This window comes from Gopherus flavomarginatus, chromosome 1, assembly GCF_025201925.1.
Source record: "Gopherus flavomarginatus isolate rGopFla2 chromosome 1, rGopFla2.mat.asm, whole genome shotgun sequence".
Taxonomy (NCBI): domain Eukaryota; kingdom Metazoa; phylum Chordata; order Testudines; family Testudinidae; genus Gopherus; species Gopherus flavomarginatus.
The window spans coordinates 104,672,181-104,689,826 of NC_066617.1; the positions used below are offsets into that span (position 1 = coordinate 104,672,181).

The following is a 17,646-nucleotide window of genomic DNA, read 5'->3' on the forward strand; positions in this document are numbered from 1 at the left end:
CCTGATGACCCATCCACTTTCTGCCTGCAGGGAGTTTCTAGCTGCCACCCCAACTCCAATCTTCAGGGGGCCAAAACGAACAGGGGTTAAGTGTCTAGGGACTTTTGAAAAATCCCACTAGGTGTCTATGCATCTTTAGGCACCTACAAATGTGAAAAGTCTGGCCCGTGGTACTGAATCTAACTTCTAAGGAAAATTTATGCCTTTTACTTTTCCAGCACTGAGCATGTGCTACCTGTCCTTCCTTTCCTCACTTGTAGATTTTAAAGTAGGAGATCATAGTGTGACATACGTTACTGGTACATCTTTATACTGTGGCTGTTGAGGAACATTACTTCCTTCCAGAGGAGTCTGAGTCACAGTTGGCATGGACTTGTTCACAAGCACTTGTTTGTTTTCTACCTTTTCACCTAACAATAGAAAACAAACAAACAAATAAACAGAAAATCCACAAGCATCATGCAAGTATTTTTGACCTTCTATATATATTCAGAAATACATTTTATAACATTTAAAATGACAAGTACACTGGGAAAGGATGAATTGAGCAAGGTGCACGGGAAATGAGCTCTGTTATATTTGTAATACATTGGCTTAAGAGACATATCACAATAGAGGAATCAAATTAGGACCTACCCAAAAATAGGGAACTCAAGTTGATTTTAAGTTGATAACCACTTAATATGTCAGGGTACTAGGGACCCAAGAAAATATCTAAGATGATCTGGGGAGTTATCTTCCATTACAATACTGTGACTCCTCTACACCTGTATTTCTTTTTTATATAAGCAAGAGTAAAACTGATATGTTTTGCTAGCTGATCTTCATACTTTGGATACTTGCATAATTCTCTAAAGAAAATTACATATGACACCGTTACCTTCTCCTCTCCCCCTCCGCTTTTACCAGCTTCTTCCTGTTCCTTCCACTCTTTCACTCACTTCATTTAAAAAAGTCAACCAAGTTTGCAGCATGCCCATTGGCAGGCATCAGTGTTTTAGCCTTCATCTTCACTGAAGCTCAATTTATATGTTTGTTGACTGTTCAGGCTAATTAGTTTAAACTGGGTTTGGCTAGCCATTATAGTTAAGGCTTTACATTTGGAGCCAGGTGCAATCCTCTCTATCCCAATACTTTTAAAAGTTACCAGGGAAAACAGGAACATTTTGAGAGCTTAAAAATATTCCAATGCCTTTAAAGTGCATAATTGGTACATTTTTAGAATAAAATTTCCTTCAGGGCTTCAATGTTGAAATTAAATGTAGTGGCTTTTACAATTGTACTACCACTGGATCCCAACAGACTAATTTTTAGGCCAATTCCTAACTAAAAGATCCCCAATATTGGCAGGACCATTCTTACATAGGTATACATATCTACATTGTTAATTATAAGGGTATATTTAACCTTTTCCCACTCTGTCCTGCCAAAACACACTTTTAGAGAGTTAAAAGGAGTCTCTTTTCTCTCCCCAAGTACCCTTATTAATTGTTTGCAAATGTTGGTAGCTGTAGAGATGATACATGCAAAAATCGTAAGGGACACATTTTAAAGATGTAGATCTGATGACAGAAGAGAGACTTAAATAGTAAAAGTTCAATAATATTACAGATGTGAAGACTAGGAAAGTTAAGAGGAAGAAAATAAGTAGTGAGAGAATTGTTTTAACAATATAGTTTCATCATTTTCTGAGGTGTCGAAATACAGACATTTTAATTTAAATTTAGAGCTTCATTTTGATTCTGCATATTAAAAAAAATACAGTCACAGGTACCAGATTATTTTCTTAACTATAACTGTTTCTTCTTTCTAATGTCCACTAAAAAGATAGAGTACTCTAAGAAATCTGAAATAATAAAAAGGTGCAAACATTTTAAAGCAAATTTACAAGAAAATGAATGCTAATTTCTCCTACCAAAAAGACAACTGAAATATCATTATTGGTAGAACGTCTTATATACCTGGAGAGCATATGCCATCAGCATCTAAAATTTCATGACGCCAAATTGGTTTACGTGTAGCTGCATCCAACATTGGACCCATCACTTTGTCGAATGTCTGATTTGTGTAGCGCTTCAGTGTACACTTGGCATTCTTATACACAAGACACCTTCCAAATCCTAAAATAGAACACAGAGCCTCTTTCAAATTAATAATGTACAGAAATTATTTTATAATCAAGCAGTTCTCAAAAGAAAATTAAAAATGGTTAATTTAGCTAAAAATACAGAAAACAAATATGTAATAGCTAAAACCCAAAAAAGGATTATTTTTAGAACACTTTCAGTAAGCACGGCATTGTACAAAAAAGTCTTTGGCCTCAAGAAGCTGACAATTTAAAATCGGATCACACGCTATATTTTCAGATATATCAAAGGCATTTGACAATGATGGCCCAATTTTAAAGCTGTACAGATTTAAAAGGAGAAGTTTGGCACATCTTTTCCTTTACATTGTTCTGATAGCTAAAGATTTTACTGGAAACTTTCAGTGGTAGCTGTCTGCTCAACAGGAAAGTGCCTATTTAGTGTTGCTTCATGTACTCCCCATGTTCTTTAAGTAAAAACAAACAAACAAACAAGGAAGTTTGAATTATACATGTCTCCACAAAAATGGATTCTTAGATGAAAAACTGTGTGCTCTTTAGAAAACTTTTCCCGGGAGCAATAGCTGGTTTACAAATCTTACCTGTCAGTCCCATATTCAGAAATATAGTCAGCTAGGAGCAATGCCTTCTAGTAAAAACTTATATTTTATCTGAAGGATAGCTGTAGCCATTTACAGTATGTCTTTATCATTAGATTATGTCAAGTAATTCCTGACAAGCATCACATGGTCTTTAGATTTCTCTGTAAATGTTACCAGTCTACCAGAAAGGAAAGCATTCAGTTTTAAATCATGCCAGTTGTTGTTTCAGAAAGAAAGGCATAAATTAAGTGCGGCAGACATTAATGCCAAAGATACATGTCTAGGAATACTATTACTGCTGCCTAGCAACAAGCAGGAGGCGTGTTAAGGAAGGGGTAAAAGGGAGACAGAATGAACTAATCGAAGAGTCTGGTTTTGGCCACCCGATACTAAAACTAACTCAATCAAAGTGAGAATTATTCTTGATTCTAAACAGCGCTGAAGAATATGTGCAGAATGAGTGATGTTTAACAGCAGGCAGCAGTACAAATTTTACTTACACACTAATTGAAAGGTAACTATGTTTTCCCACTTAAAACAGACTGAACTATGTAGATTTTAAAGAGGATGTAGATATTTGTTTTTCTCTATTTTGTTTGCTGGTATTATTTTCCTCTAGCATTAAGTTCATAATGACACAAAACTACACATGCTCTCTTTCTTCTGCTCAATACATTCAAAAGTCTAATTTCATCTATTGCTTGCAATACTGGGGAAAAGAATCAGACTTTTTTCTCTCTATTAGGCTCAAACAAAGCCCCACACCAACACATTAAACTTTATGCAAGATAAATATTTTTGAAAAAGGATAGCTTATCCCTTGTTAGTCAAGGTCAAAAGTCAGTCATTTGTTTTCATCATACCTATACTCATAGTTAACAAGCATCTTGTGTAATTTCACCACAAACAAACCATGTTCAGGCACATATATATGTAAACACAGACATCCCTCCCACTTTATTTATAGAAAAAAAGCATTTTACGAAGTTGATTTCCTAATTTTAAAAGTTTTAATCTTAATTTAGGCAATATTAATTCAATAAGCATGCAATGTAATAAAAATATGGGTTATTGTGCTTGCTTTGCACAAGTGACAAAGAATACGCCCAGCTGCTTCTTACCTCTGTCCAAGGAGGCCTTGTTTAAGACAAGAGCATCTTCAATATCATAACCACTGTAGCTCATCACAGCAACTGTGGCATTCTGTCCAGCTGGCAGTTTCTCAAACTCTATCAGTTCAATGGTTTTTGTTTTAACCATTGGCTTTTGTGGATATGCTAATAGATACATAAGAGTATCAATTCTGTTCCGTTGATTGTATCCAATGGTACCTGTATTTAAAAAGAAAAGCAATACCATGAAAACTTATTTTACTACTTGAAATATTTTAGATGTAAATTACCAACATTAAAATAACCAATGCGACATTTCACAAATGTAGGTAACATATCTGGCAATGCAAGGTCTTCAGAAGAAACAGGAAAAAAACCCAGAAACCTTACAATTCCTATTAGAGATTGTGCTGAAATAATGTCAATTTTTTTGTTAAAAAAAGATTTAAAATGGCTTTAAGATTCTAACGTAAAGATCCTCAAGAAAATTCTGATCAATTAAAAATAAAAACAAACAAAAAAATCAAAACAAAACAAAAGCCCCCAAACTAAACCCCAAGGTAAGTGCCTGTGTTACTCTGAACTGGAGCAGGATGGTAAACTTCTAGCCCTGAATAAGTCAACAAAAGTCAAGTTCATTTTCACTGTTTTCTGTTAATTCTTAATAATTGAAGTTGTTGAGAGAGGCTGTGGGCTTGATCCAAAGCTCATCAGAATAAATGGAAAGACTCCTATTGACTTTGAAGTGGCTTTGGATCAGCATCTGTGCGCTCCACATCATATTTACTTCCTTTTCTGGGTAATAATTCGTTCAACGGTGTGTGTTAGAATGTCAGAAAGCATGAATAAAGCATGCAGTTAACAGCAGCCAAGACAGATTTACTTTCTGAAGTTATCAGAGGAGTCACTGCTGGTAGGACTACAGTAGAAGTTCACCCTCCATCTATTTGTCTTTTTACATGAAATTACTTTTAAATTTACGGTTCAGAATTCAATACTTTGTATAGACCTCCCAGCTTGATACTGAGATTCTGGCCATTTCCCACCAGACTGCCAAAGTGTCTTCTGAAATCTGTGAAGAAAAAATAATTAATACCCAGCGGGGGAACACAAACTGTTGTGTAGCAGAACAATAGTGAAAGCACTCATACATTACTACTGTTTGCTGTGCGAGGCCCTGTGCTATGTCTCCAGGTCATTTATAACTTATGATCTTCAAGAACTAAATACAAAGTATGTTTAAAAACCATTTAGCAGTTATGCCCCGTGTAGTTTTTCAAAACATCTACATTGCCTGCAGTTATTTCAAAGGGACTGGTTGCTACAGTTAGAAGAAAAGCAACACAAAGATTTTGGGCTGCCAAACACCACACCAAAACACAATTCTGCTATTAGAGTTATGACAAAAATATGCTTTATACACAAATACTTGCACTAAGTATCTATATTTGAGAAAATACTAAAAAAACCATAAAACAAGTATCTAAAATGGCACCTGTCATAGTCAACTCCCAAGGTTTGCCCTCCCCTCGATGCTATATTGACTGTCACAAAACACTTCCAACACAGTCCCCTTCCCAAGGCAGAGGGAGGGACAGAGAAATACTATAGCAGAAGATGGCAGCCCTCTCTGCTGGGTCCCACAAACTCTCCTGATTTCTTATTCTTTCCTGGAGTCTGCAAAGGGGCTGTGGAGCTCTGGAGTGTCAATACTGAAGAGCGTCCTAGAGTGTAAGTGAGGCCTTGGCATAGGTGATAAATGTCTTCATTGGCATCTTATTGGCGACCAATTTATTTTCTTTTCGGGGAGAAGAGTGATTCACCATTTGTTCGGGGAGTTTGGCAGAGGCTGCTCCTCTCCTCCTTCACTTTGCAATGGGAGGGGAGGGGGAAGAACTGGATACTTCAGCCTCACTTGCATCTTGGGTACAGAATCAGGCCTGTCATTTACCACCATGGAACAGACCATGCCCTGAAGTTCCTACCCACTGAGACAACTTTTCAGACAACTTCGTCTTACTTTCCTACACTTTGAAAAACTGAAGTTTCTCCTACTGTAGAGCATGGGCGTAATTTCCCCCAATGAAATAAATGCAAAACTTTTCATGTTCATTTCCACCTCTATCTGAATAATCCTTTTTTTCTAGGGTGGGCTTAATCTGCGGAGCTTACTACTCAGACAAATTAAGTTTTTCAGGTGATTCTAAATGCAGTTCCCGATTCTTCAACGGAAGTTGTTCCTGAATGAGAAATACGCATCATTCCTCACCTCTACCTCCTAAGGGTTTTATGCTCTCTTGTTACGTTATAGCAGTGGCTCTCAAGGTTTTGTACTGTTGAACCCTTTCACACAGCAAGTCTCCGAGTGCAACTCCCCCCATATAAATATATAAAAAAGTGTTTTTAATTTAACACCATTATAAATGCTGGAGGCAAAGTGGGGTTTGGGATGGGAGCTGACAGCTTGTGACCTCCCATGTAACAACCGCCTGAACCCCGAGGGGTCTCGACCCCGAGTGTGAGAATCCTTGTGTTACAGGCTATATCTGCTATGTTCCAGTGGCCAACCAGGGAAACCAAGAAAGAGGCCAAGGTTTATGGTGTTCAACCACAGCCCAACTATATACCTGCAATCTTAGTAATGTTCAGAGAGAAAATGCCTTTTTCTAAAGTTGTGAGTGATGCATTTACAAAACTTGGGAAATTTTAGTGGAAATTTACTGGGCATGAATATTACGGCTCTCTTTCAGAATGGATATTCCTTATCTTTAAAGTTGGTATTTCATCACACCAGAAGGTAATTTTAAACTAGATTATTTTTTTTGCTTACATCACATTTGAATGGGCATGAATGACAAATTAAATGGCAATATTTTTGAGCACCAATACATACAGTTAGCTTTCCCAGCCATGGATGCAATAGTACTCACAATAAAAACGAAGAAACAGGAAAAAAGCAAGGAGGGGTGAGATGCCCGAGTAGGAATGTAATTGATTAGAGGAAAACTCACTCAAGCATAAAAGTGAAATGTAAGTGTGCAATATATCAGCAGTAACCACTCTTAAAGGGTGCATCCTATACAAAAGGTAGCTCTCATTGAACTAGTACGAATATTAGTTCAATGAGAGCTACCTTTCGTATATAGTACTATAGCTGCAATAGCATGGGGAGTGACAGCATAGCTTACCTGGGTTGCATACAAACTCACTCGAGCCCTGTGGATATGTACTCACTGCTGCTGTCTGTGCTACTGTGGCTACACTACTATTTATTCTTGTGCTCTCTCACTGAGCTAGTGCAATGATGTGTATGGGAGCTGGGAATCACCTCCTGGCTCACACTGCACAGTCACAGAATGCCTTCCCTCCCCTGGCTGCCAAACCACTAGCCTCCTCGGTTTGTTTAAACTCCATCCAAAACTTACAGAGATAGGAGCCTTTTTTCCTCCCTGAGGTCTGCTGTGCTGCAACAAGGCCTCCATGCGGGTGTTGGAAAGAAGGGAGCCACTAACATTTATGTCTACTTTCTAAAAGGAACAGGAATTTTGTTTATTTGCCTCAAAAAGCTAAGCAAAGTAAAAGCACAATGAACTTCAACAAATGTACAAAAAATAAACTACGTTTAAATATGAACCAAAGGGAGCATTTTTGTGGGTCCCAAAAGAAGGAATTGCTGGTACTTCTGTATTTCCATTTACTTCACAGCAAATTTTCCACTCCTTCCTTTCTGCAGGGGCATGAAGCTGATAGAACGGAGCTCATTGGGAATTTTACATGCTAGGTGTTTCCTGGCTGGGATAATTAGTATTTGAAAGATCCCTTTTGGGGGAGGAGGGTGGAGAAGGAGAACCACAACCTGTTAGAGAATATGACAGAGCACGAAAGCCTGGCTCAGTTTAGGCATTACTGTGCCTCCATCCATAGAGCGAAGATCTGGTAAAAGAGAACGCACAGTGTGCAGCACCAATGCTGTCCCTCGATGGCTGGTAGCAGAACCCAAGAATAGCTTGTACAGACCAGTAATAACCCACATTGGTTTTGCTTTTGTTTTTGTTTGTTTGTATTCTTCCCCCTCCGTCCCTTGCCAATAAACTGCTGTAGAAAGTATTGAAGACATTTTACTTCTCAATACATTGAGAAATACATCACAGATGTTACCTTAAAAAAAAGAAAAAAAAGAGCTCTGTTCCCAGAGTTGCAATCTCCTTCCTCAAACCATTTGTGAGAATTGGTACTAAATTTGCCCTGTAATATACCAGTCATCAGGGACCTCTACAGTTCTCTAAGAGCAACTGACAACATTTAGAGGGCAACTGTTCTTAGTACTAGAACAATTATCTGCAGACGTCTGAGTAGAAGTCATCTTTGTCCACTTTTTTTATGATAGCCTTCATAGGACAGAAGGCAATAACCAGGGCTGTAAAATTGTTTCCGTTACAACCACCTATATTCTGACATTTGGACTGATAAAACATTATGTATCTTCAATGTGAGTAATATTAGAATTATTAATATGCATATCTTGCTTTCCATACCCACATACACACACAGAGAGTGACTATACCCTGCCCCCCCACCTCTACCCTACTATAACGTGACCCGATATAACACAGGTTCGCATATAGCGCGGTAGCAGTGGGGCTCCAGCAGCACTTCAAAGGGTCCAGGGCTCTGGCTGCTGCAGGGAGCCCTAGGCCCTTTAAATCACCACTGCAGCCCTCCCACCGCTATTTTAAATAACACAGTAGGGATTTTTGGCTCCCTACGACCGCGTTATATCAGGGTAGAGGTATATAAATAAAATGCAGTTGACTTTGTAGTAGAAAAAAACATAAAAGTGTTGCATTTCCTTAAGAGTGGTTACTGCTGATATATTGCACACTTACATTTCCTGACCACATTCTGTGTTTGTGCAGCACCTAGCACAACAGGGTCCAGGTCCATGACTGGGACTCCTGGGTGCTACTGCGCATTAAATAAATAACAGGATTTATTCATCTCTATTTTCAGAGTCTTCGCTCCTTTACAGCATTATGCTAGCCACATATGGAACATTACTAATGCAGGGTATTGAATTATAATATTAATAGCACACCATTGTCTTAAATTTGAAATTATTTCTGTACTGCAATGTGCACATGCAATTAGAAGACCTTGCAATCATAACTGTATTTGCAACATAAGTACAGGTAACACCCCCATCCCTGCATTATGCTACATCCATCATACTGTACCTCCTCTGGATAAAGTGTGTTCCCACCACTTGACTGAATTCCGTATTACCTACTATTGAGTGCACCGGCACATTAACAAGAACATTCATTCTGTTCATGAAATATATTTTTCAGTATAGTACATTTAATAGCATTATCCTGTAGAAATGTTGACTTTGAGATTTTAATAATCTACACATTGCCAGTTACATTGCATTATTAATTTAATTCCTAAATTGAGGGATCCGGTCAATTTATCCCTGCTTCTCATCCTCTCTCACTCATGACATTACTACGTTTCTGATTGAGGAGACTGAGGACTTCCTTCAAAGCCTGTCAATACAGCTCCCTCAAATCAGCAGAGTGGTCAGTGTTGAGCAATACAAGTCCCACCCTCTCTCTAGGGAGCTGGCATGCTCTCTCAGTACTCCCAGTTCTTGACACCACAGGGAGTGAGTGGACATGGGTCCTTCCATACGGCTGTGCAAAGCCAGTAGGAGAGAGAGAGAGAGAGAGGGAGAGAACATTTTAAAGAGCAAAACAAGCAACAGAAGTTTGAAGTACTTGTCAGCATTTGTGTAAATACAAAAATATATGCAAACAAATGAAATCAATTACATGAATATCCTGTAGGTTTCATTTTATACAGCTAATCTTCTACAGCTAGATATCACCTCCACTTAAAAAAAACCAAACAAGCGTACACAAGCTTTTCATAAAGACTCAGGGTGTTTGCTGATATTTCAGTGTACAAAGTAACATACAGCCAGGTCATGTGCCAACTTTTAAAATGTGCTTTTATCTCACTGCTTATTCTTTGGAGTCAGGTGTTTTGTAATAACAAACCAAAACAAAGGCTTTTTTTATTGCTAAAGATATTCAATGGCTTTTGTGTTCCTAGCATCAGCAGTAACGTCAGAGGATTGTATCCAAGGAGCTAAATGTGCAAGACCTAGGGTCAAAGCAGCTGAATACACCAACCTCAGAAAACACAGACAATGAATTGCAAATGACACTCAAAACAAAACGAAAAAAAAAACCTTCACACAGAAAACTACAAAAGAACTCCACAGATACTGAACTGGCTTTCTGTACACACTGATCCTGCTTAACTGTGTGTGGTAACTAACCAAACGTTCTGAGACTAATAGTCATAAAATAGAGACTCTTTAGGGGAAGAAAAAAAAAAACTTGTAAAGGAAAAAAAATTGCCTTGACTTTTTCTTTTTTAAGGTGGTAGTGCATCTCTTGCTATTTTAATTGACAAGTATTTTGACACATTAAAGTTAACCATTAGGTACAAGGCAGCTATTCTTTCATTAATTCTCCTAGAAGATTTTCACAAAAGGTTTACTGTTTCAATTTCTGAGTCACATCACAAAACAAATGATTTTGTAAACCTAACATAAGAGATCATTTTTTTTCATGACACATGGGGTTCTTTTACTGTAATCTCAACTTGTCACAAACACAAAATGTAAAACTGACACGTACAGCTGAAGTCTGAACAGGGCAGACTGAACTGATGTGGTGCCGTTCAGATTTTCATTGGGACTTGCTGTGGCTTGACAAAAAACAGTACAGTAGTTAGGTGCGCAAGTTAATAAGAAAATGTTAATGGTGGTTTAGCTACTTATCAAATGGCAAAACTAGAACTACCTAATGTAAGATGGCACTTAAAAGAAACCATACCAACTATTATTAATTAAAAACCCATGCTTAAAAAATTAACTTCATTTCTTGTTTCATTGAGATGACACCATAAGCGTCTCTCCTAAAATAAAGCCACAGTATTTTATATTCTGAAGAGAGAGATCACTGAGGAAGCACTCTCCCTTACCAGAAAAGGCAGAAATTCTTAGTGCCATGGTATTGAGTCTTAATGAATATATATTAAAAAACGGCAGTACTCTAACTATTCAGAGAAAAATCAGTTCCCCGTGCTTTCATTCTCTTTGTGCAAACACTTTTTCCCCCCTCTTTTTTGTTTGGAAACCCACAGCACACTGTAGTATAAAAAGAAAGAAGAAAATAATAAAACACTCACTGCCAATCTTCCAGCTATGCTGAAAACTTGAAAGTAATGACTGTTACAAAAATAGGAACAATAGTGTTATAGTTTCTTCAAATTCTTTTGAAGTATGAAAATCCCAGAAAATTGGACTCCATTTTACTAAGTTATTTCTTAAACAACAAACAAAAACATATGAAAATTGGAACAAAGTCAATTTCTCCTGGCATCTATGCCATTGCTCATAAGAAACATTGTAATTTCCTCTGAAACATTTTAAAATGATCTAGTAGACAAGAATATTTGTAGTATTTTAGGCTGTGTGATGTCTAAAATGGACAACATTCCAATCTTAAAGCAGAAAAATCTTACCCATTGCTTGCTTCCCCATAGCACACTGGTATGTGTTTCTTGGGGACTGGTTATGGTGAGGATATGGAATAAGCCCAGCACAGACGCCAAGAAGCGTGAAAGGTTCAATCTCCAAGTGTGTTGTATCTCTTAAAAAGAAAAACACATATTCTGGTTATATTACACCTTTAGACAGCAGAATGACAGGATTTTACTGAATTCATTTTAGTGAAGTCTGATAAATTAAATTGAAATAATTTGTTACCATTCAGAGAAATTTAGGGTGAGTAAAACCTAAAAGCCTCAATGACCAATTCTAATATACTTTTATTCAGAGTTTTAATTTGGGCTTTCATTGGGTCCAAACGCAGAGAGGTAGAAAGGACGAAGGGTACAAATTTACATGGGCAAATAGAAGAAAAAAAAAAGTATCCAACAAGATATAAATAGATGTTATTTTATATATGAGTGGTGCTTAATATAAACTACAAAATAAAAGAGGAGGTTGCATAAGAATGCCCAGAAAGAGAGTGTTTAAAAAATTCTAGAGAAGTATTTTTCTCACTTCTGATTACATGTTCCAACAAGCTAAAAGTCTATCATGAAAGATGGAAACTTGGACTCAATCGTTGTGAAACCCTGACCATTTATTCCTATCCTTTCCCACACCCTAACTTTTAAACCAGTTACTGATCCATGAGAGGACTTTTCCTTTTATCCCATGACTGCTTACCTTGCTTAAGAGCCTTTTGTGTGAGACCATGTCAAAAGCTCTCAAAGTCCAATATACTATACCCACTAATCAACCTTGTCCACATCCTTGATGACACCCTCAAAAAATTCAAATAGATTTGTAAATGGAAATCAATCCCCAAGCTCACTGAAGTCACATTGACTCTTCCTCAACATACCATGTTCATCTACGTGTCTGTTCTTTACTACAGTTTCAACTAGTTTTCCCGGTACTGAAATTAGGTTTACCAGCCCAGGGCCGCCCAGAGGATTCAGGGGGCTTGAGGCAAAGCAAGGAAGCTGCGGTGCTTGTACTCATTCGGCGATGGTCCGGGTCTTCGGTGGCAGGGGGCCCTTCAGTCGCCCTGCGCCTTCGGCAGCACTGAAGGACCCTCTGCCACCGGGCCAGGGCTCACGGGGCCCCTGCGGGCCCCACTTGCCCCCATCCCTCTGGGCGGCACTGTACCAGCCTGTAATTGGCAGGATTGCCTCTGAAACCTTTTTTTAAAAAAAAAAAATCAGCATTACATTAGCTACTTTCCAGTCATTTGGTACAGAGGCTGATTTAAGTAATAGGTTACATGGGGGTTAGACTAGATGACTCTTGCAGTACCTTCTAACCCTATGATTCTAGCACAGTTAGCAGTTCTACAACTCCATATTTGAGTTCCTTCAGAACTCTGGGGTGAATACCATCTGGTCCTGGTGATTTATTACTGTCTAATTTATCAGTTTGTTCCAAAACCTTCTCCAACATCTCAATCTGGGATAGTGCCTCAGATTTTTTTTTTTTTAATGTGACAAGAGGCAAAGGCTCAGGTGTGGGAATCTCCCTCAGATCATCTGCAGTGAAGACTGATGCAAAGAATTTACTTAGCCTCTCTGCAACAGCCTTGTTTTCCCTTAACACTTCTTTAGCAACTAGATCAACCAGTGACTCTATTGATTGTTTGGCAGGCTTCCTGTTTCTGTTGTACTTAAAAAATTTTGCTTGTAGTTTTCATTTCTTTTGCTAGCTGCTCTTCAAATTCTTTGCTGACTTGCCTAATTATATCCTTGCACTTGATTTCCCAGAACTTATGCTTCTTTCCTGTTTTCCACAGTAGGCTCTGACTTCCAGTTTTTAAAAAAACAGGAATACTTGTGGCACCTTAGAGACTAAAATTTATTTCAGCATAAGCTTTCGTGAGCTGCAGCTTTTGCGGATATAGACTAACACAGCTGCTACTCTGAAACCAGTTTTTAAAGGATCCCTTTTTGCTTCTAGTCACCTCTTTTACTCTGCTGTTCAGCCATGGCGGCATTTCTTTGGTCCTCATACCGTTGTGTTGGTTTTTTTTAATTATTTGGTGTATACATTTAATTTGAACCTCTATTACGATGTTTTTAAATAGTTTCCATGCAGCTTGCAGGCATTTCACTCTTGTGACTGTTCCTTTTAATTTCCATTTAAGTAGCTTCCTCATTTTTGTGTAGTTCCCCTTTTAAAAAAGTTAAATGCTACTGTGGTGGGTTTCTTTGGTATTTTCCTCCCTACAAGGATGATAAACTTAATTATTTTATGGTCACTATTACTGAGCAGTTCAGCTGTATTCACCTTTTGGACCAGATCCTATGTGACCTTTAGGATTAAATCAAGAATTGCCTCTCCCCTAGTGGGTTCCAGGATTAGTTGCTCCAAGAAACAGTCAATGGTGTCTAGAAATTTTATCTCTGCACCCTGTCCTGAGGTGACATGTATCCAGTAATAAGGTAATAGTTAAAATCCCCCATTGTTACTGGGCTTTTTGTTTTTGTAGTCTGTCTCATCTCCCAGAGCATTTCACAATCACCATCCTGGCCAGGTGGTCAGTAGTATATTCCTTCTGCTATACTCTTATTAATCAAGCATTGAATTTCTATCAATAGAGAGTCTATGCTACAGTTTGATTTCCGATTTTTATTGTATTTGACTGATTTTCTCCCCCACACATAGTGCCACTCCCCCACCAGCGTGACCTACTCCGTCATTCTTATATATTGTGTACCTCATCAAGTTTTTGTGATGTCTGTTATGCCAATAGCCTCACTTAACACCACGCACTCAAGTTCACCCATCATAGTACTTAGATTTGTAGCTTTTTTATACAAGCACTTATAAAATTTGTCAATTGTCTGCCTTCATGTGATATAACTGAATGGGACTCTTTCATCTGACTGTTCCTTTTCAGTTCCTATCTATACTTTACCAACTTCTACTCTCTCCTTTGTATTAGGATATAGAATATGCACTTTAGTAAGTCTTCCTCTAAGTGAAGTCTCTGTCCAAACCATGTACTCCTCCACACTTGTTGGCTTTCCCCAAGCCCTTATTTTAAACCAGGTGTAGGCAACCTATGGCATATGTGCCGAAGGCGGCCTGCGAGCTGATTTTCAGTGGCACTCACACTGCCCAGGTCCTGGCCACCGGTCCGGAGGGCTCTGCATTTTAATTTAATTTTAAATGAGGCTTCTTAAACATTTAAAAAACCTTATTTACTTTACATACAACAATAGTTTAGTTATATATTACAGACTTGTAGAGAGAGACCTTCTAAAAATGTTAAAATGTATGACTGGCATGTGAAGCCTTAAATTAGAGTGAATAAATGAAGAGTCGGCACAGCACTTCTGAAAGGTTGCCGACCCCTGTTTTAAACAATTCTATACAATCTTTTTAATTTTACATACCAGCAATCTGGTTCTGTTTTAGTTTACATGGAGCCCATCCTTCCTGTATAAGCTACTCCCTACCTAAAAGGTTCTCCAGTTCCTAATAAAAACTAAATCCCTCCTCTCAACACCATCATCTCATCCACATATTGAGACCTTGCAGTTGTCTATCTGTCTAACTGGGCCTGCACGTGGAACTGGAAGCACTTCAGAGAATGGCCGTCCTGGACTTTAATCTCTTACCTAGCAGGGTAAATTTGGCCTCTAGGATCTTTCTGCTACCTTTCCCTAGGTTATTGGTACCTACATGTACCACAACCAGCTCCTCCCCAGCACTGCACATAAGTCTATCCAGATGTCTCGAGAGGTCCACAAACTCAATTCACCATGTGGTTTTCCCGGTCATCTATATTTTTGATAATCAAATCCCCTGTTAGTATTACTTGTCTCTTCCTAGTAGCTGGGGTCCCCTCCACTGGAGGGGATCCTCAGTGCAAGAGGATACCATGACATCACCTGGGAGGAGGGTCCCATGTCTAAACAAGGCTATATGCCACAGTTGATAAAACACTGTGCAACATTTCATAAAACTATATAAATTGTGTCCAAAAACACCTTAGAAAGCTGAATGGTGGGGGAAGAAATTAAGAAATATAGACAAGGGATAAAAGGTACACTTTCAAAAGATTTGATAAGAGTTGGTGCATCAGAGAAAATTGTTCTACATGGAAGGAGCTGCAGAGTAGAAAGCTCATGCACAATAGATAAATAGGCCATTTTATGTGGAGGGACAGAGGTGTCCAGCCCTACACAAAGATTAGATACAAAGTCATAAGAAAGGCTGGAGCAAGTCTATGGTTTTTAAATCAAAGTGGGCAGTTACGAAGCAGGGAATTCTGAAATAGGGCCAAACACTTTAAAAATAAATGTGTCCAAAGCACATATCTGTAGCAGTACTCCAGAGTCATTACATGGTGTGTGGATTTCAGGTATACACCATATGGTGGCTTCCCAATGGGTGCTGTGCACCTAATTTGAAAATCCCCCCATGCTCAGCCCTCTTTTCTTGCAATGTGGGACATCTCATATGTTAGCTAAAATTGGTAACCCAAACTGTATTTTAAGACCACCATAAAACAGAAATTATGGCAAGATCTTTTTAGTTGCAATATATTGCAAGGGATAGCAAAGCAGTACAACTGTGAGGTGGATGAAGAATCCCCAATATATACTAGCAGGGAATGCCTGAGGACAACAGCTAGCCGAATCATTCCATCACAGCATTGCATGCTTTGCTGGGGAAATTAAAACCCTTATAAATAGTTCAAGAAAACTAGTTGTTAGCCTCAGACTTAGAATCATAGAAGTAAAGGACTGGAAGGGACCTCAGCAGGTCATCTGAGCCAGTCCCCTGCACTCCACACAGGACTGAGTAATAACTAGACCATGTCTGACAGGCGTTTGTCTAACCTGTTCTTTAAAACCTGCAAGGGTGGAGAGTTCACAACCTCCCTAGGTAGTTTGTTCCAGTGCTGAACTACCTTGACAGGAAGATCTTCCTAATGTCCAACCTAAACCTCTCTTGCTGTAATTTAAGCCCATTGTTTCATTGTCCTACCCTCAAGAGGTTAAGAACAATATTGTTTCTCCCTCCTACTTGTAACAATCTTTTATGTACTTGAAAACTGTTGTCATGTCCCCCCTGTCAGACTAAGCAAACCCAATTGTTTCAACTTTCCTCATAGGTCAAATTTTCTAGACATTTACACTCTCTCACCAGTTTGTACTAACAGTAATAGTTCTGCTTATATTAATTTGAGTAGCTTGGAAATTACTCACTGGCATGTCAACATATGCTACTGCTCTGCATTTGACAAAACAAACTGTGTTAAATGGAGATCTGTCTTAGGAAATACAAGTATTAAAGCATCACCTGCAGATGAGCATATCCAGAATAGCAGATGCCTGGACATCAGAGCTATTAGTAAATTTGAAGCGTGGCCACATGCAGTGTCACGGCAAGCATAGAACTGAAACACTAAATGCCACACAGAATAGTGAGATTCAGTCAAACTTGATGTGGTAGATTGCTACTTCTTGACTGTACACACAATCAGTTATTGCTATGATGAGCAAAGATTTGAAAGATTACAAAGGGCTCAAAACACATGTAAACAGAGACCGGACTAAGCAGAAAGTAGGCAGATTAGAGTGGTTACCTCAACACACTTCTGACTTCTTTAATTCTTTCAATTTTTCTTGTTACAATTCAGCAGAGCACCGTGCTACCAAGTGTGTGCAAGACATTTAGTCAAGAACATGATGTTGGTGATAAAACTAAGGTCCTTGTGCGTGTGCTCACGTACAACTAAAGGGCCAAATCATCAGCTGGTGTAAATCAGCACAGCACTGATTCTACTGGAGCTACATCGATTACACCTGCTGAGGATATGGTCCACAGGTGTTTTTAACAGCAAGCCAAAATTTTCAAACAAATATAAATCTGCAAATCAAAATGTCATTGCCAGTACTGGACCCAACAACATGGGCAATATCAGATACACATGTAGGTTTTACAAAGGGATTATGAAGTGATGAGACACCTTGACAGACACTTGAAACTCCAAAGAAATAAATCCCCAATTCGAATGCAAACTGTAAATAGCACAGACCACTGTAGCTAAGAAGAGGTGACTGTGCGACATCAGACAGGAGAAATGGCAATGGGATACCTCAGGGCTCGTGATCGGGTACTTCGATTATTCATCACACATTAACTTGTATTGGTTGTACCAATATAAAGGACATTCTTAGCCATGTAAAGAGATCTAAGGATAACTGTAAATAA

General features: G+C 38.5%; 1 protein-coding gene across 1 annotated transcript in view; it reads right to left on the reverse strand.

Annotated features, from left to right (window-relative positions):
- POLR3B (RNA polymerase III subunit B) overlaps positions 1-17,646 on the reverse strand; it is a 119,388-nt gene that overhangs the window by 40,562 nt on the left and 61,180 nt on the right. Inside the window, 4 exon segments of the mRNA XM_050927527.1 lie at positions 293-410; positions 1,962-2,120; positions 3,810-4,019; positions 11,397-11,524. Coding sequence (XP_050783484.1) covers positions 293-410; positions 1,962-2,120; positions 3,810-4,019; positions 11,397-11,524 — 615 coding nt within the window.